The sequence below is a fragment of the Balaenoptera borealis genome, assembly GCF_965194805.1.
Source record: "Balaenoptera borealis genome assembly, chromosome: 2".
NCBI lineage: Eukaryota > Metazoa > Chordata > Mammalia > Artiodactyla > Balaenopteridae > Balaenoptera > Balaenoptera borealis.
In genome coordinates, this window is record NC_138867.1 from 171,109,579 (window position 1) to 171,134,443 (window position 24,865).

Here is a 24,865-nt window from a genome sequence, read left to right on the forward strand (position 1 = left end):
TATCTCAGCTGGTCCTGATTTGAACCCTGGTACTTGGAGTCCTTGTTCTTAACCACGATGCCTTCTGGCTTCTCACAGGTCGTATATTTTGAGTCCTGCTGCATGCCAGGCATGGCACTAAGCATGCAGCAAGCATGCTGTGTGCATAACATTAAGCATTTTTTCTTTTAAAAATATAATTTGTGGGACTTCCCGGGTGGTCCAGTGGTAAATAATCCACCTTCCAATGCAGGGGATGCGGGTTCGATCCCTGGTCAGGGAACTAAGATCCCACATGCCATGGGGCAACTAAGCCCGCACGCCACAACTACTGAGCTCACGTGCCTCAACTGGAGAGCCTGTGTGCCTCAAATTACAGAGCCCACAAGCTCTGGAACCCGCACGCCACAACTACAGAAAAGCCCGAGTGCCACAACGAAGAGGCCATGAGCCTTAACGAAGATCCCGCATGCCTCAACTAAGACCCGATGCAGCCAAAAATAAATAAAATGAATAAATAATAAATCTAAAATATATGAATATATAATTTGTAATTACATAGATTAGTAATTATAATGAAAAATGCTTTGCAGTCTCCATCTAAGAAAAGGAAACAGTTGGGTAAATGTAGACATTTAGCAGAACCATTCTTCCTCCTACTCTGCCCTCCCATTCCAGGTGTTGGGTATAATTTTTCAATTTTTTCTGTGCTGACACAAACATCGACACTCACATAACTGGATTGCTGAGGTGGCCCATCCCTTTGCAGAATGTAATAGTTGGGTCCTGGCAGAGACCTCAGATGGGCTACATGAGAGTGGCATTACGTAGGGGCCATTTACAAAGTATTGGCTGTGTAAATAAGGAATGTTCCCTGCCATCTAGTTCTACAAGGATTAAATCATTAGCCACTGCAGTTGCTAATTCAGGACGGAGACCAGGATGAGGCACTCTGCACATTGGGAAAACAGGCCTTTAGATAGTTTAGATATTTAGGAAAAATTTTATGAGCCTGAATTCTTGCATCTTCCCATGTACTTAGAAAAGCACTAAAATTACTAACTGAGAAATCTGTTCCTCATGATGACTAGCAGTAACCATCTACCGTGATGTGTATTGGATTGCAGGTACCCCTTGGCCAAAACCACATATATGCTGACCTCCTTCCTCACCTCTTTGGAGCAGTTCCTCAGAACGATCTGAGAGGCTGTCTTCTGGGCGACAGTCCTCAGTAATGTCCCTGAATAAAACTGAATCTCACTGCTCTGACGCTGTGCATTTTTTATTTCATTTGACAAGGGGCCAAGGGAAACCATCAAGGCTAGGGTAGCCCCCTGGGGGCTAGCATCAGCTGAGAGCTGACACCACCCCCAGGCCAGGTAGTAGCTGTTCCTGGAACCCAGAAGGATTAGCTGAAGCTGAAAGCAGCAGTGGCCTTTGGCAGAGGATGGATGTCTGTCCTCTAATCCCCTCCGATTGCCTGCAGGTGCCTTCCATTGACCAAACATCATCTCCTTATCTGACTCAGGCTGCAGGTAGGTGGCCAGACACTCCTATTAAAACAGGGAAGAACAAACCTGACTCCACATTGGATCTAGTCCTCTGTCTCTAACCTTTGTGCCCTGTTGCCTGTGCTTAGTCATGCTGGCTCTGCACCGTTGTAAAAGAATGTTGCCTATAGCCTGAAATATACATGCTAGCCATTCTCAATGCTCTGCCTCCCAGGCTTGACTTTTAAAGGTATAAAACTTTTTATTCATATAGAGATAAAAAGTTGTGGCACAAAGAATAACATTTGTTTTATTAGAGGTTTACAGGAACATTGTGACTGGACCTCTGTAGACAGCTGCAAGAGCAAAGGATTCCGGCATCAAGAAGCCTGCAACAACCTGTCACACCCCCAACCCCCCTTCTAATATGAAAGAAGCCTGAATTCTAACTTGGTTAGAATGGTTCTTTGGGACACTAGTCCACCAATTCCTTGGTCCTCTGGCTTTCCAAATAAAGTCACCGTTCCTTGCCCCAAAACTCTTCTCTTGATTTATTAGCCTGTCATGCATCAAGCAGTATGAGCTTGGACTTGGTAGTAAGGCCACCTCCTCAGGGAGGCCCTCCCTGATTGCCCTGTCCAGAACAGCCCCCTTGGTCACTTTCTAGCATGTCTCATGCTGTTCATTTCCTTCATTTCTGCCACCATCTGACTTGCTTATTTCCAACTGGCTCCCCCCATGAGACATGAGCACACAATCCAGAGACCTTGTCTGTCTTGTTCATCGCGTGTTTGGGCCCCAACAGTGTGCCTGGTACAGATTGGGTGGTCAAGCACAGTTTGTTGTTGAGTAATGAACTACCTGGGAGGTATAAATCCACTTCTCCATCTACAGAGGAGGACATGAGGCTTAGAGAGGGCAATTGACTTGCCCAAGGTGACACAGCCAGGAAATGGCAGAGCTGGGATTTGAACTTAGTTCTGTTGAATCCAGAACTTGTTCCTTCCTAACAGCCGAGGAGAGGAAAGGTAACACTCCAGCCAGCAGGCAGCCTGCATGCTTGTTCTAGAGACCCCACGTGGATTCCTAGGAGGCGTGTCTTTATGATGACATAAAATAACTGCTCATCTGTTTTGTGTGCCAGTTATGTGTTCCTCACTGTGCCAAATCCTTATTCCTTAAATTGTGTTTTAGTTATAGAGACTCCAATTCTACTTCTTCCAATTCCACCATGATATGTGGATTCTTCTGGATTTTTTTCAATGCATATACAAACATGTGCACACATACAAACATTTGTAAGTTTTGTTTATAAATGGAAACTTTATGCACTTACTATTTTGAAACATACTTTTCCCTACTCTCTCTGCCTGTGTCTAATAGGAAGCTTGCAACTCTCTGTGAGGTTTTATCAGGCCCATTTGACAGACGTGAAGAGTGAGGTTTAAAGGGTTGATGGGCTGTGCCCAAGCTAGTGACTCACAGTGACCACCATCGCTGGTCTGGCACAGGCTTGCCCACTGCCTGACTCTGGGTTGGGGTGGAAGGACCCCTGGAGAAGGGGCAGGGGGTGAGTGGCTCCCCTCCTTCAAACACTGGCTGGGGGACATTCCATAAGGCAGGCTTGTGTGATTTGGCATCTGAGATATTACTTGTTTGATGAAAAACCTTTGGGGATGCTCTAGAACATCCCCAGTGATGAACAGAAGGTCCCCACCTATGGTTTCCTGCCTCCTGTGCTGGTTCCCTTTCCCCTTCTACTGAAACCACACACCTTGTCTCAGGACTTACTGAAACATAGGTTCTTTTGTCCCGGTGCAGAAAGAATTCAGTGAGAGGCAAAGTAGCATGTAAGGATGAGTTTATTAGAATAGGACGATTGTGAGAGATACAAGCGGGCGGGCAGTAGGGCTCTGTCCCGACAACTAAGTAGGCTTTATTTTCATAAATGAAAGAAAAGTGGGGAGGGGGAGAAGACCACCTTCCTCCTCATTTTTTGAGTAGACATCAAGCTTTCATCATTAACTCCGCCTACATATCTGGTGGGGGAGTTTTTGACCCTATATAGCCCAACTGGGACTGTCATAGAGCTATGTAAATGAGCAGAGGGGTGGCAACATATACAAATTTATGGTGAGTCATCTCAGGTTTCAGTATAATGTCACCTTTCCCCTAGTTTCTTTCACCTTTCCCCCATATTCCTATGTAAGCTACGTGCAAGAAAGCAGTTTTTCAGGGTCCATTGTCTTGCAGACCTCACAAGGCCGAATGCAGTCTCCTAACCATTGTTCTGTGGTACACCTCGTTCCTAATCATATAGATTAGTGGCCTAAGTAAGTCTGTTTAGTTTTAAAATGTTATGCTTGTTGTTTAGCTGCCAGATGTTCTGGGCATTTCCTGGTTGGTGTCCAGCTTATGGTGATCTCCCGAAGTCCTTCTCTATCTGTCTTCCCCTAGTAGGATTTCTAAACTAGCTGTGCAACTATCCTACTCTGTCCCTATCACTACCCCCTGATCTAGGAATCAGAGGAGCCAGGCGATAGATCCTGCCCTAGTAATGGCTGCAGAGACCTGCTAGGGTTTGAGTATCTGGTCACAGTTAGTGAAAGCTCCAAACCCGCTTATAGCTTCCATATGGGGCCAGAATTTCCTGGCCACTTTGGCCTTCCCAAGGAGCAATTGCATGATCTCGCATGTTAGCCCGAGTGTCAAAGGAACAAAAACCACGTGCCTTTCTGTGTAGGCTGGGTGTTCCACCCAGCGTCTGCTCTTGGAGACTCTCCCTCCACATTCACGTCTCTGCCCACCCTGACCCCTGGACTAAGGTAGATGTTCTCCAGGCACATAACTCACCACTGTCTGACAAGTCATTGATTATTTATCGATCACCACCCATCTCATCACAAGATGTAAGCCCCTTGACAGCAGGAAGAGATCTGCAGTGCTCACTACTGCATTCCTAGTGCCTAAAATAGTGTCCAGTACATAATAAATGATCAGTAATCATGGTTGTATGAAGAGCTCTGGAAGGTATAGATTTTTCTTCATATTTTATAACCGAAAAAACCCTCTGAGAATTAGAGGAGTGAAGGCATTGTGCTCCCTGCCTCCGTTGCAGAATCCAGACTCAGGAGTCTTAAAGCAACACTTCCTAAAACTTGAAGAAGTGCACACAGTTCCCCTGCAGATGTATTTAGATGCGATTCTGAGTCAGTATTTTGGGTGAGGATGTGAGATTCTGCATTTACTGAAAACTGTCAGGTGATACAGATGGTGGGATGGTGGAGGTTTGAGGACCACAATTTTAGCACCAGAACCTTAAAACCCCGTGCTGCAAACCTTTCTCTCTTCCCCAGATATTTAATGAGCATGTACTATGTGCCAGGCTTTGCTGTCACCTGTACTGTCATATTTACCTAATTTGCTGGGAGGCTGGAGCAAGTTGCTTCACCTCTCTGAATCTCCGGCTCTTCTTCTGTAAAAATGGGCTCATGAAATTGATCTTGCAGGGCTGTTGGATGATTACATCAACAATGACAACAACAACAATAATAATAACAATGACTTGCATTTATTGAGCCCTTCCTCTGTCCTATGTGTTTTACATGCATTGTCTCTTTTAATGATTCCCACCATCTTGGGAGGTGGTGCTAATGAAATGCCCATTTACAGATATGAAAGGAGGAGAGCTTCATGGTTCAGGGTTCCCAATGTGAAGTCTGGGACACAGCCTGTTTCCATCACCTGTGTGACTTTGGGCGATTCACTCGTGTAGTTTTCAGTCTCAGTTTCTCATCTGTAAAATGAAAAAAAAAAAAAGGTTCATATACTTTGAAGACTTAAAACAGCTTAGTGACTTATGTTGGCAAATGCTGGTGTGGTGGCTGCCGTTCCTGATCTAGGCTGCCTGCCTATTCCTGGCACACAGTAGGTCTGCAGTGAGCTGAACCTCTCTGGGCACTGGGGCTCTTTCTCCTCTGTGTCCCAGGACTCTGCCTGATTTATTATATTCTGGCCTTGCCTGCCTGACCCTGATGTGAATGGACCTGCCAGGAGGCAAAGTCTACCCCTGTGAAGGGGGATGAGATTCTGGGGGGAGGGTGCACCCCACCCCACTGAGGGCTTTAGGATCCTCCACCTGAATCCCCCAGCCAGTGTCGAGGTGGAAGGAGTTTCGGGGTCTCCCCAGCGTCCTACCAGTGTCAGGAAGACTGTCCTTCCCCCCACTCTCCTGCTCGGTAGCTCTGCCAGGAGCCCCATCCTTCAAGTTCTCTGTCACCGGAGACCACCCCACAGGGCAGTTCTGGACAGGATCCAGAGAGGGCCAGGAGGGGAGCTCTAGATCCATTGGGTGGTGCATCCTGGTTGTGGGAAGATGGTCCATGTGATGATGCAAGGACCTCAAGGAATCTCCCCACTGGGGTCACCATATTGCCTGAGATTCCACCATTATAAATGTCCCTGGATTAATAGGGCATTGTCCCTTATGGTTGGGGGTGGAGCAGCTTGGCAGAGGGAAAAGGCTTAGGCTTGGTGGTATGACAGACCTGGGTACCTTCCAGCTCTGCAACTTAGATTAGAGGTTTGCCCTCTTTGAGTTTCTGTTTGCTCTTCTGTTAAATAGGTATCTTCCCTCTTGCTATCACTTGCGTCTCTCTGCCTGATCCCAGGGTTCTGGCCCAGAGCACTGAGGGGAGGGTGATATATTATCTTGCTGGCAGAGCATCTGGCACACAGTCGATTACTTTATGTAGAGCACCCGGCACACAGAGTATTTTATGTACAATATCTGGCACACAGTAGAAATGCTTCATGTAGCACCCAGGTCATAGTAGATGCTCTTTGTGTAGTACGTTGGGCACTCAGTAGGCATGCTTTATGTTGAACACCTGTGATACAGGAGACAGGATTTGTGTAGAGTACCCAATGTATAGTAGTTACACTTTATGTAGAGGACCTGGCATGTAGTAGGCATGCTTTATGTAAAGTACATCTCACAGAGTAGGCTTACTTTATGTAGAGTACCTGACACACAGTAGGTGTGCTTTATGTAGGGCACCTGGCACAGAGTAGGTATACTTTACATAGAGAATCCAGCACACAGTAGGTGTGTTTTACATAGAGTACCCAACACATCGTAGGTATGCTTTACATAGAGTTCGTGGCACATAGTAGGTGTGCTTTATGTAGAACATCTGGCATAAAGTAGACAAGATTTATGCAGAGTACTTGGCACACAGTAGATGCACTTTCTGTAGCATACCTGGAACATAGTAGGCACAATTTATGTAGAGTTTCTGACACACTGGGGGCATGTTTTTCTGAGGTACACAGCACACAGTAGGCCCTCTTTACATACAGGTGTCTGCACAGAGTAGGTTTACTTTATGTGGAGTACTGGCATACAATATCAAGAATACTAGTTGCCAGCCCTTTTCCTTCACTCCATCTTTTTTGAGGCTCCTGATTCTTCCCATCTTTCCATGCAATCCTCCGCTGTCCACCTCTCAGGATTTCATCTGAGGTTGCATTTCCCAGACAGGAAGACTGAGCCCAGAGAGGGTCGGGACAGCCCACAGTCATAGTGAGGTTGCCCACTCAGGGTCTCCCAGCTGTGCTCTTCCCTGTGTGGACCCTGTTCTCTCAGCCCCTCACAGCCTTACCCCTCATGTCTCCAGGTGCCCTCTTCCGATTGGGCCCTTTATCCCCTGAAGCTGATGCAGGTAACCCCCAGCCAGGCTGGATTCTCTGTTTCTGCTCCCAGCAGTCATGTCTCAATCCAGGCTTTTGGTTGCTTGGAGGCAGGGCTTGAACTCCTGCCAGGCTGTGTGCCCCAGAGGCCAGAGGCTTCATGGTTCTGAGCTTCTCTTGATTCTATGCCAAGAAATGGTGTATGACGTCCTCCTGGCCCACATGTGGAAAGGAGCACCGGAGATGTTTGCCTTGCTCACCTGGCACCTGAATGTTCACAATTTTACCTGCCATACCCTGGCCTTGGAAGGGCAGGGCTGGCTGTGAACTTGGGGTCCAGAGTCACCTTTGCCCACCTCCTAACTTGTTAACATGGGAGGTGCTGAGCCCTGAGGATCCAATTTCCACACTGTGACCCTGAGCTGGTTTACAGTCCCCTCTCAGTAACAGTCTAGCTCCCTTCCTCTCACCATCTATTTGGACAGCTGCCAGGTGGGGAGGAGGTAAAGAGGCTGTGGGAATTGGCTGACTCAGCTAAGCCCAGCCTCCCCTAGTTCAGAGGTCGAGCCAGGGAAAAAGACCTCCCAGGAGGAGGGCAGAGGAAGTTGTATGGGATAAGCGGCTCTTGACAGAAGGTGCCAAGCTGGGGGTCAAGGGGCTGGGGGTCATAGCCTCAGGTGGGGAAGGCCACTGCCCAAGGCAGTGGTTCCAGGGAATGAGCTGGCCTGGGAAATGAATGGATACCAGTGGTAAGTAAACACACACAGACACACACACAGACACACACACACACACAGACACACACAGACACACACACACACACACTGTGTGTGTATGTGTTTAGTTATCCACTGGTAGTGTGTGTCTTTCTGTCTCTGTCTCTCCGTCTTCCTCTGGATTTCTCTGGGTCTCCCTCCCCTCTCTGGGCCCTTCTTGCCCTGTCCCCAGCACTCACCATCCCTGCCCCTCTCTCCCTTGTTCCTGTCCCTCTGTTTGTCTCTGCCTCACAGCTCACCATCATCGCCCCTTCCTTCATCCTCAGGAGCTCACCCTCCACCGCGTCCGCCCCACAGGGTGCTGCAGCTGAGCCTCTCCTGGCTGGGACTCGGGCCGGTGGCAGCCTCCCCATGGCTGCTCCTGCTGCTGGTCGGGGCCTCCTGGCTGCTGGCCCGCGTCCTGGCCTGGACCTACACCTGCTACAGCAATTCTCGCCGCCTCCAATGTTTCCCGCAGCCCCCAAAACGCAACTGGTTCTTGGGTCACCTGGGCCTGGTGAGTGTGGGCAGCAGGATGGGTTGGGGAATCAGGGTGGATGGACTTCCTGCAGGGTCAGGAATGGGGCTCAAGGGCTGGAGTGGAGTCTAGGACAGAAGAGAAGCCAGGGAGGCCGAGGAGCCCCTCTTTCTGTACTCATTCTTTCCTCTGCTCTGCCATCAAGACCTTTCCCACATCCTGTCCTTCTACCCCTAGCCTGCTTTGGGGTCCATTTCCTGCCTGTCTTCCACACATTAGTGCACCCCACATTATGCTGGACTGCACAGAGCCTCGTCCCCTGGCCTTTCAGTCTCCATGCTGGCCTTGAGGCCTCCTCAAGGGCACTGTCCAGGATCTGCTCTGCATGTGGCTCACTTCCTTGTGTTTTTTCATTCTGGGCTACAGCTTCCCCACAGGAAATAGCTATCACCACCCCACCCCAACCTACAAGGGCACAGGTCCCCACACCCTCCCCTTCCTGGGACCCCTCCTCTTATCTTACTCCCCTCCCTTCCCCCAAGATGTCCCAATGGGCCCCTCACCCAGTCTGGATATAGTTGGCCCTCACTTCTTCTTTCTGAAATCTTCTTAGACCACACCCCCACTCACCCACCCAACTTGTGCCCCAGACCTTGACTTTTGACTTGGCCCTGCTCATGATTAATTAAACAGTTAATTGTCCAATTTCTTATTAACCATCTTTCCAATCTGATGACAATTCAGGGGAGCAGACACTACAGTGCCCAGTCCAGTTCTGGCACACAGTAGGCATGCAAAATAAATGTTTGGTGACCGAGGTGATGAACTTGCTGTCACTTCCCTGAGTCAAGGTCAAAGGAATGGGTGTCCAACTCCTCCTGTCCAGAGTTGCTCTCCTGATTGATGGGCAGAGTCCAAAGCTGTCCCCTGGGGTCAGCCAGGGCTGGAAGTTCCCAGGTCTGGAAACCATTTAACATGCAAGGAACCAGGGGCTATGTGGGACAGAATATGAACGTATGTGGGACCAAAACCCAGGGACAATTCTGAGGCCACCTTGCTACCCACAAACTTCCTCCATGGGGATCTCCTCTTGTGGCCACCCCTGGGGCTGGGACCACTCCCAGGATGAGATAAATGTGTCTTCTCAAGCCAAGGTCACCTTCCTGGTGGGCAGAGAGAGCATCTTCTCCCTGTGCCCTGGGATACACTCTGGGGACTTGAAAAGGTTCCAGGTCCCTCCTGCCCCCAGAGAGAAGGAGCAGGAGGACGCAGAGATCTCCTCCATCTGTGCAGAATCCCACACACTGTCCACTGCAGCGGTTCCTTCCGGGGACTGATGGCTCTTGCCTTGCTTGAAGGTCCCCCGAATGGAGCAGGGCTTGAGAGACTTCACTCTGCTGATGGCCAACCACTCCCAGGGATTTAAGATCTGGTTGAGGCCCTTCACCTCCTTGGTCATTTTCTGCCACCCTGACTTGATCCGGTCTGTCACCAGTGCCTCAGGTACCCATGCCGAGCTTGTGGTGGTGGGTGCAGAGGCACATCTGAGTGCAGTGAACCCCTCCCTGCCAAGCTTCTATGTGGCCCCTACAGGACCCCGGCCCTTCCTCCCCTCTTCTTTCTCAGGCATCTTCCTCTTTCCTTCAAGTATTCACCAGCCCCCATCTCACTGCCTCCTTCCTCCTCTCACTGCCGTCTGCACCTCACCCTGGTGTCCTGGGTGAAGGACAGCTCCCACCACAATCTTGAGGACACAGATCTGGACAGAGAGATCCCTGACCTGGTGTGGTCAGGAATTGGCCAGAGGGAGAGGGGCTGTGGCAACCCAGAAGAGAAGCAAGGTTTTCTGCTGGGGCATCCCGGAAGGCTTCCTGGAGGAGTTGCTGGAACTGGGTCTGGAACGATGAGCAGACATTTTTTAAAGCAGAGGGTAGAGTGATGTAGTGGGCATCCATAGCATCCCAGGCCCCCTGCCAGGCCTGCCCTCAGTCCCCCCCATCCCCAGGCCCAGAGCAATGAAGACTTGTAGCTGGTGCAGGATCTGGGCTGCTATTTCCATGACATTCACCTCTCTGGTAGGTCAGTTTCTTTTACACTATCCTACAGCTCGACCACTTCTAGTTCAGTGTCCTCCTTCTCCAGTCCCCAGGAATCTCCCAGAGGAGACTCCACCCAACCCTGACTCCCTTCCCTTGCCCGTTGTCCCTCCTGTCCGCAGACAGACCAGGCAAGCAGGGGAACAGGCAGCACCTGACAGAAACCTTGGTTTTGACACCAGAATGCTTGGTGACACTGGGAAGGTCCCTGGCTGTCTCTGGCTACTGAAGTCTCTTTCAGATGTTAGTGGTGTTAGTGGTAGAAACACCACCCTGTATGATCTAAGCAAAGAAAGGGAATCAATTGACTGTTAAGTCCAAGGAGGGTTGTCTTCAGGCACAGCTGGATCCAGGTCTCAAACAATGTCATCAGAAATCTGTCTTCCTCCTTTAGTTCTGTGTTCATCTGTGATGGCTTCACTGTCATCTTGGTAAAGATGAAACCCAGAAGCTCTAGCCCCATGGAATAGTGAGCTCATTTACATTTCCAGGAAAAGTTACAGGATTCCCTTTAAATTCCTTCACCTGTATCATAGGACTGATTCCTGTGTTGCTGAGATTCTGAGTGCCCAGTCTTGGCAGGCATAGGGCCTTCTGAGCTATTGTTTTGGGGCTAAGAGTAGTTTGATGGTTAAGAACTCAGGCCCTGGATTCAGACAGACCTGGGCTGGTGTCTCAGATTTACCATCTGGGAGACTATGGGCAAGTGACTTCATCATTCAGAGCCTCAGTTTCTTTGTCTGGAAAGTGAGGATGGAAGAGAAGTCAGGTGAACATGGTGTTTGGGATCCAAACAGAGAAAGACCATTTCTATCCTGGTAAACAGGGGATCCCAGTTGTCATGTATGGAGGGTGTGGGGAGGGCGCCCAGGAGGAGGCTGAGGACAGACAAGCAGCTGCTGGAGGTGATTCATGGGTTCAGGTGTGGATCACTGTCCTGCAGGTCCTTCCCTCTGGCAGCCTGGAAGAGTGTGAATTGGGTCCTTTTTGTTCCTGTCCAGATTCAGAGCTCGGAGGAAGGTCTCCTGTACACACAGGGCCAGGCCAGCACCTATGGGATGTGTGCTGCTGGTGGGTGGGGCCCTGGCATGTGGTCACCCTCATCTTCCACCCCACCTGCATCAAGCCTGTGCTTTTTGCTCCAGGTGGACACCTCCCTGGCCACAGCTTGCCCACTGCCATGGTCTCTGTGTTGCCTCCAGGTGGACAGGTGACCAGGGTGCAGACAGAGAGGGCTGTGACAGAGATACCACTGCCTCTCTCTCACCTGGACTCCCACCTGCCTGACCTGCGGTCATGTCTGTGCAATGTCTGCTGCATGGCCACGTCTGGTCACGTTTATATTTCTACCTGGATTCTGGTTACAGCTGGTGTATGTTATAACAGGTGACACCGGGTATATGTTTACACCTGAGCTCAGAGATGGTCTCAGTCATGCCTGGGGCTCAGCTGTGGCCAAGGATATTTGAGGCATGTCAGGGTCTGTCTGGTTCTTCTCCGAGATGCCATTAGAGATTGTCTGGTTCTCCTGCTGGTCACATCTGGGCCACATTTGAGGTTTGTCTGAGGTCTGGGACTCAGTATCACTCTGAGAAATGCCTGAGACCTTATGTGAGTCGTGTCTGATGCAGGTCTTGGGAGTATATCTGGGTCACACCTGGTTCACATCTGTGAAATCAGTGAATTTGAGTCCTGTCTGGAGCCTGCCTGGGGCACATTGCGGTCATGTCAGATTGTCTTCAGGTCCCTGGCAGAGCTGTTGTGTCATGTCAGGTTGTGCCATGCATGTCGGGGCCTTGTCAGGACATGTTAACACATGGGGCCCTGTCAGATGTTCAGGAGAGGTGAGAGTGCTGGGGCAGATATGGTGTCCTAAGTCTCTGTACAGATGTTTTGTAAAGTGCTGGGCTATGCCTGTGTGTTCAGAACAGGCTGGACCACGTAGGAGCCATGCCAAGGCATGTTGGGGCATGTTGTATCATGTTGGGGTGTGTCTAAGCATATAGAGTTGTGTCTATGGGCTCTGCCTTTACTGTATTCTGTGCTGCAGCCTGGCCTGTTCCCCCCCCCTTCCCCTCTCCTCCCAGTTTCCTGTGCTCTTGGCCTCATTCCTGCTATGCTGGGCTTGGAGGGGGAATGCAGATTCCTGGTTGGGAGCCTCCACCACCCACCAAAAGTCCCTCCGCTCCCACTCTCCCTGGCCCCTGATGGTCCTCATTCATGTCAGCTGCCATCGCACCCAAGGACGTGGTCTTCTATGACTTTCTGAAGCCCTGGCTGGGTGAGTAACTGATCGGGATTGGGGATAACCTTGGGGGCCCAGGGGAAGGTGCTGCCCTTGCCCACTCCCCGTGGCTGCCTCGGCTAGGGGATGGGCTCCTGCTGAGTGCTGGTGACAAGTGGAACAGGCACCGTCACATGCTGACACCCACCTTCCACTTCAACATCCTGAAGCCCTACATGAAGATTTTCACCAAGAGTGCAGACATCATGCATGTGATTATCTTGAACTCGGGGTCCCAGCTGGAGTCTTGTGGACAACGGGGACTCAGAGATTTCTTGTCTGGAATTCTCACAGTGCTAGGTGTCTTTGGGGCCATTGTTCTTCCTTTCTGAGCCTCAGTTTCCTCAGCTGTAAAATGAGGATAGTATGATCCCTGCTTGACAGGGTGATCAAGATAACATAATGGAGCCCTGGCACATAGTAGGTGCTCAGAGTGTGTTATTTTCTGTTTCCCTCCGAAAAGCCTTGGAATCTTGAGACATGGTTTATGATGATGATGAATATTGTGTAGTAGTCATCTGGAGTAACATATTACTTCAAAAAAAAATGAGGGTTTAATATTGAGAAGTCTGTGAGTCAGTTGGCTAGTTCTTCTGGATGTAGATGGGGCCACTCATGTATCTGTGATCAGCTGTGGGTCAGATAGGAAGATTTGCTGTGCTGGAACCAGTCCTCTCACATGTTTGCAGCCTGGCTGACTGCAGGTTGATCTAGGATGGCCTCAGCTGGGACAACTGGACATTCTTTCATGCAATTCTCTCCCTCCAAAAGACATCTCAGGCTTGTTTACATGGCAGGAGCAGGGTTCCAGCAGACTGACAGGAAGCTGAAATGCCCTTTGGGGTCTAGGTTTGGGATGATCACCTTATCATTTTCACCAAGGTATTGGCCAAAGCAGGTCCAAGCCCAGCTCAGAATCAAAGGATGGTGAAATAGGCTCCACCTCCTAATAGAAGCTGCTGAAAAATCACATTGCAAAGGGTTTGGATATAAACATATGGAAGTGAAGTACTGGAGGTCAGGATTTTGTGAAGGTTGGGATTTTTTTTTCATATTTGGGAGCTGCAAGTGAGCTTGTTACTGTTTCATGGATTTGGCCAGAAGACATGAGACTCCTGGGTCAGAAACCGAGGACAGTTTATTACCCTCAGCATAACAAAGAGCCTGTGCTTCTTGTTGGTTTGCATTCTTCCTCCAAGTCACCAAATCCCATGTGGATGACACAGGTGGGCTTCTATAGATGCCAGTCATGTAGTATGTTGTATTATAGCGGGGAGCAGTATAGGTTTAGGGACTCTGTGACTTTTATAATTATTAGAAGCGAGCTTGATATTTGTCCAGGGGGAGACATAACCTCACTCCTCAAGGTTGTTTTCTACAAATACAACTCTGAGAAATGGCCCAGGTAAAGAACATAGGAGTCTTGCAATTTTTTTTGGCATACCCAGCATTAAAGGGCAGGGGTGCTCAGGGTGCATGCAAGACAACCTCTCTCAATATAGGGGATATTTTCCTAATCAATTTATAAAAATGATGATGATGAAAGCTAACATTTGTTGTGCACTTACTTTATTCATTAACTTTACTAAGGATACACAGAGTGTAGAAGGAAGAGCCAAGATCAAAAACCCAAATCTCCTAACTCCGAGCCATGGGGACTTCATGTCCTAACAGTAACAACTTTTACTCCTACCCAAGCCTGGTCTTCCCTGGGGATGGCTGCCTGGGGCCAAGAGGCAGGGTCTGGGGGAGCCCAGCAGGTGGTTGGGATTGGGTAGGGGCTCAGAGGAGGCAATTCCCAGTCCTAACCCTGTCCCCTTCTCTGTCCAGGCCAAGTGGCAGCGCTTAGTCACGGAGGGCCACACCCATCTGGACGTGTTTGAACACATCAGCCTCGTGACCCTGGACAGTCTGCAGGAATGCGTCTTCAGTTTCGACAGCAATTGCCAGGAGTGAGTCTTGGCCCAGGGCCTGGGTACATGAGCCATAGATCCAAGGGAGTAGATGGGGGAGGGAGGACTGACCAGGGCTATCAGAAGAGCCTTCCTGGAGGAGGTGGGTCAAAGCTCGATATTGAAGGACAGGGAAAGGGAAAGAGGAGTGATCATTTCAGGTAGGTAGAACTGTTTGATAAACGCCAGGAGCCTAGAACGATCAAAGTGTGTGCAACCGTGAGGAGACACCTTGGAAATAAGTTTGGAGGAGTGGGCGGGGTTATATCTTAAGGACATTCTGAAGCCAGACAAAGAAGATATGAACTTTATTCCGAGGTTTCCAGGGAGCCATGGAAGGTGTTTGATCAGATGAGGGTGGTGGTCAAAGCTAAGCTTGGACATCTGACTCAAGAGAAGAATGACCGTAATGTAGACAGTGGATGGTGTTGACATTGGATATAAGGAGAATAGAGAAGGGGCTGGGCCATTGGTCAGCTAGCAGAGGATAAGTTCTGAGCCGTGTGGACAGTTTTGGGAAGGAGAAGGGACAGATCCTGGGTGAGAGACAGAGGGGAGAAGCATGATATCTAAGCTGTGCTCTGGGTGCCTGGGGCATGGAGGCAGCTCACAGAGATGGGATGTAGGAGAGAAGAGTCTGGAGAGTCTCATGTCCTGGCTCCTCCCCACACTGTATCTGTGGGCCATCTGTTCTTGGAGCCTCAGTTTCCTGGAGGGAGGTAGCTCTCGGCTTCTGGGCTTCAGGTGTTTTATGTTGTTGGCTTCCTTCATGCTCTCACCCTGCAGGAAGCCCAGTGAATATATTGCTGCCATCTTGGAGCTCAGTGCCCTAGTGGCAAAGCGGCACCAGCAGATCTTCCTGCACGTAGACCTCCTGTACTACCTCACCCCCGACGGGCGGTGCTTCCTCAGGGCCTGCCGCCTAGTTCACGACTTCACAGATGCTGTCATCCAGGAGCGGCGGCGTACCCTCCCCAGTCAGGGTATTGATGACTGCCTCAAGGCCAAGGCTAAGGCCAAGACCTTGGACTTCATTGATGTGCTCCTGCTGACCAAGGTGGGCTCCTCTGAGATCTGAGTAGAAGTATTAGAATGGACCTCGATTTGATCAAAGAGCTTGGGTGGGATGCAGAGGGTACTGGGGAGCCATGTGAGGTGCTTGAGGGAGGGATGGGTCCGGGATAAGTTTTAGAGATGACTGTGTGGAATCCCCCTGCAGGGGATTGCTGGGTCTGAAACTGTGAAGGCCTGAGATTTTACTCTACTTCCGAGTTAATAAGTTAGTCTACGTGTGTGTGTGTGTGTGTGTGTGTGTTGTTGTTGTTGTAGTATATATACAGAACCCTGGATCAGAGCAGAGCATTTATTTCTCACAGCAGTAACAGTAGCCAGAATAGAATTTAGCTCTTTTTCCCCATTCTTTTCCCCTTTTTCCCCAAATTCTTTTGAGGGCTCCATGCTGCTTTTACCTGTCCATGCAGCCATGGTCGCATCACAGGAGAATTACTTCCAGATACTGAAATTTGAAACTTATACAGGACAGCTGATATATCTGCCCATTCTTCTGCATGGATAATAGGGATAGGGATAGGGATAAAGGTATGGAGAGAGTAGAGAAGGGAAGGGAAGAGAAGAGAAGAGGAGAGAGAGATTGTTCTGGAGCTTAAACAAATCCTCTTTGGTGAGAAGGCAAAGTCTATAGGTTCTATAGGTTTATAACCCATTCCTTATCTCCAGGAGACATAAAGAATCTCTGGATTTACTATCCTAGCATGTGAGCAAATGGCTTTGGGGCAATGCTCAATCTCTAGCTTCCAAGGCAAGTTGCCACTCAATCATCCCGTAACCCAGGTTGCCAGCAACTGTTTTCTCAGAAATTCCTCATCATGAAGAAACATGAAAATATTTATGGACCACTGATTCCTTTCACCAGGGAAAACACAGGAGACGAGGAGATCAAGGAGGAGACCTATGGGGTGGGGCCTCTGGTGACAGAGGGAAGTCTAGGATTTCAGGGTGGGCTTGGGGTTCTGGGTGGATGATGGAGGTTCAGAGATTTTCTCAGTTTAGGCTCAGGGGCCCTCTGGTGTGATTCTGCGGATCTTGCTTTCTCTCCAGGATGAAGACGGGAAGGGATTGTCAGATGAAGATATCCGAGCTGAAGCTGACACCTTCATGTTTGAGGGTGAGGGTCCCAGTGTGGGACTACAGAGGGGGCATGTGTCTCTCCATCCCAGGGACTTGGTGTATGGACCCTGGACCACCCCATCCCTCCCCATCCTCCCCATGGGCCTTACTGTGAAGGTGCTGTCCACCCTCTGGTGCTGAAGTAGCCCAGATATCCAAGCCTTTCTGGATGCTCTTCAGGCCATGACACCACAGCCAGTGGCCTCTCCTGGATCCTGTACAACCTTGTAAAGCACCAAGAATACCAGGAACGCTGCCGGCAGGAGGCGCAAGAGCTCCTCAGGGACCGTGAGCCTAAGGAGATTAAATGGTGAGTGCAAGTCCTCCTGGTCTTTTTCTGAGCTCCTCTCATTGGCTCTGCTCCCTGGCTGGGGAAGAGAGAAAATCTTTTTGTGGATTCTGTCATTATTGCTTAGTGGGAAGAGGAGCAGAGCTCTGAGGCAGGATCTAGTACTCAGCATGGGTAGCAGGACAAAGTTGCAGGCTTTTGGGACAGAAACCTGGATTTCTGAGATAATTAACAACAATGTGTGAGGGCAGATATTGCCACTTAGCACATATTCAGTAAGTGAACTTCCCCTCCAGTCTCTCACTTTTCTCTCTGAAATCACATGTTTTCAAACATCTTCACTCCCTGGGTGAACATTTCTTCCTCCACATTTTCCGTTAGTGACCAGCAGATGTCTCCACCACAGCCTTTCACATCGTGCTTTGGCTGCTGGATTATGCATGTGGGACTGGATGTGATTTACCTCTGTGTCCCCAGGGCCTATAACAGTGCTGGACACACAGTAGTGACTCAATATATGTCTCTTGTCTTACAAGAGTTCAATGGCAAAAATTCTCCTATTGTCCAGAGTCCAAACTCTCAAGCCTGGGGTTGAATGTCCTATAATAACACACAGATTTTCTGATGGCATAGTAAGTGGCATATATTGTGTTCATATGAACACAATTAATCACCAGAACCACCCTGGCAGCTAAAGTCTGTTATTACACCCAGCTTGTAGATGAAGAAATGGAAGTTTAGAAGTTTGAGTAACTTTTCTCTGAGTTGAATGGAATGCTGGTGATGGAGCAGGCACAGTGGGTGGCAGGCTTCACAAGACCTCATACCAGTGGGGGAGAATCTCTGCCCATGCCCAGGTAATCAGGTGAGTCAAGAATCTCAGGATAAAGTAGTTTTATTCACTCTCATCTGCTGGGTACTATGTACACTTGAGTAGTTTGATCAACAATGGGTAGAGGAAGCTTAGGATCCTCATAACCCCTAGGACCCCTCCTGGACTCTCACGGTCATTCGCCATCTCACCCCTAAAGTGATGAGTGATTCAACCTCATCACTCCACAGTCCTAAAAGCTTTGACTAGGTTTCATTAGGTCCCATTTGTTTATTTTTTTTTTATTTCCATTTCTCTAGGAGGTGGGTCAAAAAGGATCTTGCTGTGATTTATGTCATAGAGTGTTCTGCCTATGTTTTCCTCAGAGAGTTTGATAGTATCTGGCCTTACATTGAGGTCTTTAATCCATTTTGAGTTTATTTTTGTGTATGGTGTTAGGGAATGTTCTAATTTCATTCTTTTACATGTAGCTGTCCAGTTTTCCCAGCACCACTTATTGAAGAGGCTGTCTTTTCTCCACTGTATATTCTTGCCTCCTTTATCAAAGATAAGGTGACCATATGTGCGTGGGTTTATCTCTGGGCTTTCTATCCTGTTCCATTGATCTATATTTCTGTTTTTGTGCCAGTACCATACTGTCTTGATTACTGTAGCTTTGTAGTATAGTCTGAAGTCAGGGAGCCTGATTCCTCCAGCTCCATTTTTCTTTCTCAAGATTGCTTTGGCTATTCGGGGTCTTTTGTGTTTCCATACAAATTGTGAAATTTTTTGTTCTAGTTCTGTGAAAAATGCCAGTGGTAGTTTGATAGGGAATACATTGAATCTGTAGATTGCTTTGGGTAGTATAGTCATTTTCACAATGTTGATTCTTCCAATCCAAGAACATGGTATATCTCTCCATCTATTTGTACCATCTTTAATTTCTTTCATCAGTGTCTTATAATTTTCTGCATACAGGTCTAGGAATAAACGTACCTAATGAGACAAAAGACCTGTATGTCTCCTTAGGTAGGTTTATTCCTAGATATTTTATTCTTTTTGTTGCAATGGTAAATGGGAGTGTTTTCTTAATTTCACTTTCAGATTTTTCGTCATTAGTGTATGGGAATGCAAGAGATTTCTGGGCATTAATGTTGTATCCTGCTACTTTACCAAATTCATTGATTAGCTCTAGTAGTTTTCTGGTAGCATCTTTAGGATTCTCTATGTATAGTATCATGTCATCTGTGAACAGTGACAGTTTTATTTCTTCTTTTCCGATTTGGATTCCTTTTATTTCTTTTTCTTCTCTGATTGCTGTGGCTAAAACTTCCAAAACTATGTTGAATAATAGTGGTGAGAGTGGGCACCTTGTTTTGTTCCTGATCTTAGTGGAAATTGTTTCAGTTTTTCACCATTGAGGACAATGTTGGCTGTGGGTTTGTCATATGTGGCCTTTATTATGTTGAGGAAAGTTCCCTCTATGCCTACTTTCTGGAGGGTTTTTATCATAAATGGGTGTTGAATTTTGTTGAAAGCCTTCTCTGCATTGATTGAGATGACCATATGGTTTTTCTCCTTCAATTTGTTAATATGGTTTATCACATTGATTGATTTGCGTATATTGAAGAATCCTTGAATTCCTGGAATAAACCCCACTTGATCATGGTGTATGATCCTTTTAATGTGCTGTTGGATTCTGTTTGTTAGTATTTTGTGGACGATTTTTGCATGTATGTTCATCAGTGATATTGGCCTGTAGTTTTCTTTCTTTGTGACATTTTTTTCTGGTTTTGGTATCAGAGTGATGGTAGCCTCGTAGAATGAGTTTGGGAGTGTTCCTCCCTCTGCTATATTTTGGAAGAGTTTGGGAAGGATAGATGTTAGCTTTTCTCTAAATGTTTGATAGAATTCGCCTGTGAAGCCATCTGGTCCTGGGCTTTTGTTTGTTGGAAGATTTTTAATCACAGTTTCCATTTCAGTGCTTGTGATTGATCTGTTCATATTTTCTATTTCTTCCTGGTTCAGTCTCGGCAGGTTGTGCATTTCTAAGAATCTGTCCATTTCTTCCAGGTTGTCCATTTTATTCGCATAGATTTGCTTGTAGTAGTCTCTTAGGATACTTTGTATTTCTGCAGTGTCTGTTGTAACTTCTCCTTTTTCATTTCTAATTTTATTGATTTGAGTCCTCTCCCTCTTTTTCTTGATGAGTCTGGCTAATGGCTTATCAATTTTGTTTATCTTCTCAAAGAACCAGCTTTTAGTTTTATTGATCTTTGCTATTGTTTTCTTTGTTTCTATTTCATTTATTTCCACTCTGATCTTTATGATTTCTTTCCTTCTGCTAACTTTGGGTTTTGTTTGTTCTTCTTTCTCTAGTTCCTTTAGGTGTAAGGTTAGATTGCTTACTTGAGATTTTTCTTGTTTCTTTAAGTAGGCTTGTATAGCTATAAACTTCCCTCTTAGAACTGTTTTGCTGCATCCCATAAGTTTTGGATCGTCGTGTTTTCATCGTCATTTGTCTCTAGGTATTTTTTGTTATTGAGGGTATTTTTTGATTTCCTCCTTGATTTCTTCAGTGATCTCTTGGTTATTTAGTAACCTATTGTTTAGCCTCCATGTGTTTGTGTTTTTTACGTTTTTTTCCCTGTAACTGATTTCTAATCTCATAGTGTTGTGGTCAGAAAAGATGCTTGATATGATTTCAATTTTCTTAAATTTACTGAGGCTTGATTTGTGACCCAAGATGTGATCTATCCTGGAGAGTGTTCTGTGTGCACTTGAGAAGAATGTGTAATCTGCTGTTTTTGGATGGAATGTCCTATAAATATCAATTAAATCTATCTGGTCTATTGTGTCATTTAAAGCTTCTGTTTCCTTATTTATTTTCATTTTGGATGATCTGTCCATTGGTGTAAGTGAGGTGTTAAAGTCCCTCACTATTTTTATGTTACTGTCGATTTCCTCTTTTATAGCTGTTAGCAGTTGCCTTATGTATTGAGGTGCTCCTATGTTGAGTGCATATATATTTATAATTGTTATATCTTCTTCTTGGATTGATCCCTTGATCATTATGTAGTGTCCTTCCTTGTCTCTTGTAACCTTCTTTATTTTAAAGTCTATTTTATCTGATATGAGTATAGTTACTCCAGCTTTCTTTTGATTTCCATTTGCATGGAATATCTTTTTCCATCCCCTCACTTTCAGTCTGTATGTGTCCCTAGGTCTGAAGTGGGTCTCTTGTAGACAGCATATATATGGGTCTTGTTTTTGTATCCATTCAGCAAGCCTGTGTCTTTTGGTTGGAGCATTTAATCCATTCACGTTTAAGGTAATTATTGATATGTATGTTCCTATGACCATTTTCTTAATTGTTTTGGGTTTGTTTTTGTAGGTCCTTTTCTTCTCTTGTGTTTCCCACTTAGAGAAGTTCCTTTAGCATTTGTTGTAGAGCTGGTTTGGTGGTGCTGAATTCTCTTAGCTTTTGCTTGTCTGTAAAGCTTTTGATTTCTCCATCCAATCTAAATGAGATCCTTGCCGGGTAGAGTAATCTTGGTTGTAGGTTCTTCCCTTTCATCACTTTAAGTATATCATGCCACTCCCTTCTGGCTTGTAGAGTTTCTGCTGAGAAATCAGCTGTTAACCTTATGGGAGTTCCCTTGTATGTTATTTGTCGTTTTTCCCTTGCTGCTTTCAACAATTTTTCTTGGTCTTTAATTTTTGCCAATTTGATTACTATGTGTCTTGGTGTGTTTCTCCTTGGGTTTATCCTGTATGGGACTCGCTGCGCTTCCTGGACTTGGGTGGCTATTTCCTTTCCCATGTTAGGGAAGTTTTCGACTATAATCTCTTCACATATTTTCTCTGGTCCTTTCTCTCTCTCTTCTCCTTCAGGGACCCTTATAATACGAATGTTGTTGTGTTTAATGTTGTCCCAGAGGTCTCTTAGGCTGTCTTCATTTCTTTTCATTCTTTTTTCTTTAGTCTGTTCCGCAGCAGTGAATTCCACCATTCTGTCTTCCAGGTCACTTATCCGTTCTTCTGCCTCAGTTATTCTGCTATTGATTCCTTCTAGTGTAGTTTTCATTTCAGTTATTGTATTGTTCATCTCTGTTTGTTTGTTCTTTAATTCTTCTAGGTCTTTGTTAAACATTTCTCGCATCTTCTCAATCTTTGCCTCCATTCTTATGCCGAGGTCCTGGATCATCTTCACTATCATTATTCTGAATTCTTTTTCTGGAAGGTTGCTTATCTCCACTTCATTTAGTTGTTTTTCTGGGGTTTTATCTTGTTCCTTCATCTGGTATGTAGCCCTCTGCCTTTTCATCTTGTCTATCTTTCTGTGAATGTGGTTTTTGTTCCACAGGCTGCAAGATTATAGTTTTTCTTGCTTCTGCTGTCTGCCCTCTGGTGGTTGAGGCTATCTAAGAGGCTTGATGGGAGGCTCTGGTGGTGGGTAGAGCTGACAGTTGCTGTGGTGGTCAGAGCTCAGTAAAACTTTAATCCACTTGACTCTTGATGGGTGGGGCTGGGTTCCCTCCCTGTTGGTTGTTTTGCTTGAGGCAACCCAACACTGGAGCCTACCTGGGCTCTTTGGTGGGGCCAATAACAGACTCTGGGAGGGCTCAGGCCAAGGAGTACTTCCCAGAACTTCTGCTGCCAGTGCCCTTGTCCCCAGGGTGAAACAGAGCCACCCCCCGCCTCTGCAGGAAACCTTCCAACACTAGCAGGTAGGTCTGGTTCAGTCTCCCCCAGGGTCACTGCTCCTTCCCCTGGGGCCCGATGTGCACACTATTTTGTGTGCGCCCTCCAAGAGTGGGGTCTCTGTTTCCCCCAGTCCTGTCGAAGTCCTGCAATCAATTCCCACTAGGCTTCAAAGTCTGATTCTCTATGAATTCCTCCTCCTGTTGCCAGACCCCCAGGTTGGGAAGCCTGACGTGGGGCTCAGAACCTTCACTCCAGTGGGCGGACTTCTGTGGTATGAGTGTTCGCCAGTCTGTGAGTCACCCACCCACCAGTTATGGGATTTGATTTTACTCTGATTGCGCCCCTCGTACCATCTCATTGTGGCTTCTCCCTTGTCTTTGGATGTGGTGTATCTTTTTTGGTGAGTTCCAACGTACTCCTGTCAATGATTGTTCAGCAGCTAGTTGTGATTCTGGTGTTCTCACAAGAGGGAGTGAGAGCATATCCTTCTACTCCGCCATCTTGGTTCCTCCAAAACTCTTCTGGATTTCTTAAACTGTAAACACATACCCATATATTGTATTTTTTACAGATTTTTTTCTGTAATTGATATCTAATCTCATAGCGCTGTGGTCGGAAGAGATACTTGATAGGATTTCAATTTTCTTAAACTTACCAAGGCTTGATTTGTGACCCAAGATATGATCTATCCTGGAAAATGTTCCATGAGCATTTGAGAAGAAAGTGTATTCTGTTGTTTTTGGAGGCAATGTCCTATAAATATCAATTAAGTCCATCTGTTTAATGTATCATTTAAAACTTGTGTTTCCTTATTTATTTTCATTTTGGGTAATCTGTCCATTGCTGAAAGTGGGGCTTTAAAGTCCCCTACTATGATTGTGTTACTGTCAATTTCCCCTTTATGGCTGTTAGCATTTGCCTTGTGTATTGAGGTGCTCCTATGTTGGGTGCATAAATACTTACAATTGTTATATCTTCTTCTTGGATTGATCCCTTGATCATTATGTAGTGTCCTTCTTTGTCTCTTGTAATAGTTTTTATTTGAAAGTCTATTTTGTCTTATATGAGAATTGCTACTCCAGCTTTCTTTTGATTTCCATTTGCATGGAATATCTTTTTCTATCCCCTCACTTTCAGTCTGTATGTGTCCCCAGGTCTCAAGTGGGTCTCTTGTATACCACATATGTACAGGTCTGAAGTGGGTATCTTGTAGACAGCATATATACGGGTCTTGTGTTTGTATTCATTCAGCCAGTCTATGTCTTTTGGTGGGAGCATTTAATCCATTTACATTTAACTTAATTATCGATACGTGTATTCCTATTACCATTTTCTTAATTGTTTTGGGTTTGTTATGGTAGATCTTTTCCTTCTCTTGTGTTTCCTGCCTAGAGAAGTTCCTTTAGCATTTGTTGTAAAGCTGGTTTGGTGGTGCTGAATTCTGTTAGCTTTTGCTTGTCTGTAAAGGTTTTAATTTCTCCGTGGAATCTGAATGAGATCCTTGCTTGGTAGAGTAGTCTTGGTTGTAGTTTTTTCCCTTTCATCACTTTAAATATGTCTTGCTACTCCCTTCTGGCTTGCAGAGTTTCTGCTGAAAGATCATCTGTTAACCTTATGGGGATTCCCTTGTATGTTATTTGTTGTTTTTCCCATGCTGCTTTTAATATTTTTCTTTTTATTTAATTTTTGATAGTGTGATTAATATGTGCCTTGGCATGTTTCTCCTTAGATTTATCCTGTATGGGACTCTCTGCGCTTCCTGGACTTGATTATTTCCTTTCCCATATTAGGAAAGTTTTCAACTGTAATCTCTTCAAATATTTTCTCAGTCCCTTTTTATTTCTGTTCTTCTTCTGGGGCCCCTACAATCCGAATGTTGGTGTGTTTAATGTTGTCCCAGAGGTCTCTAAGACTGTCCTCAATTCTTTTTATTCTTTTTTCTTTATTCTACTCTGCAGTAGTTATTTCCATGATTTTATCTTCCAGGTCACTTATCCATTCTTCTGCCTCAGTTATTCTGCTATTGATTCCTTCTAGAGAATTTTTAATTTCATTTATTGTGTGTTCATCATTGTTTGTTTGCTCTTTAGTTCTTCTAGGTCCTTGTTAAACGTTTCTTGTATTTTCTCCATTCTATTTCCAAGAT

The 24,865-nt window shown here is 46.5% G+C and overlaps 1 protein-coding gene across 1 annotated transcript; it reads left to right on the forward strand.

Annotated features, from left to right (window-relative positions):
- Window positions 1–1,088: 1,088 nt before the first annotated feature.
- Window positions 1,089–19,649, forward strand: LOC309623515 (cytochrome P450 4F2-like; the record flags this gene model as incomplete). Its single annotated transcript, XM_082380460.1, has 11 exons — window positions 1,089–1,106; window positions 7,148–7,192; window positions 8,019–8,488; window positions 10,020–10,176; window positions 11,491–11,560; window positions 12,717–12,770; window positions 12,858–12,985; window positions 14,604–14,725; window positions 15,512–15,782; window positions 16,844–16,910; window positions 17,093–19,649. The coding sequence occupies 11 exons, from the start codon at window positions 1,089–1,091 to the stop codon at window positions 17,224–17,226; spliced, it is 1,536 nt and encodes a 511-aa protein (XP_082236586.1). The 3' UTR covers window positions 17,227–19,649.
- Between the last annotated feature and the right edge of the window lie 5,216 nt (window positions 19,650–24,865).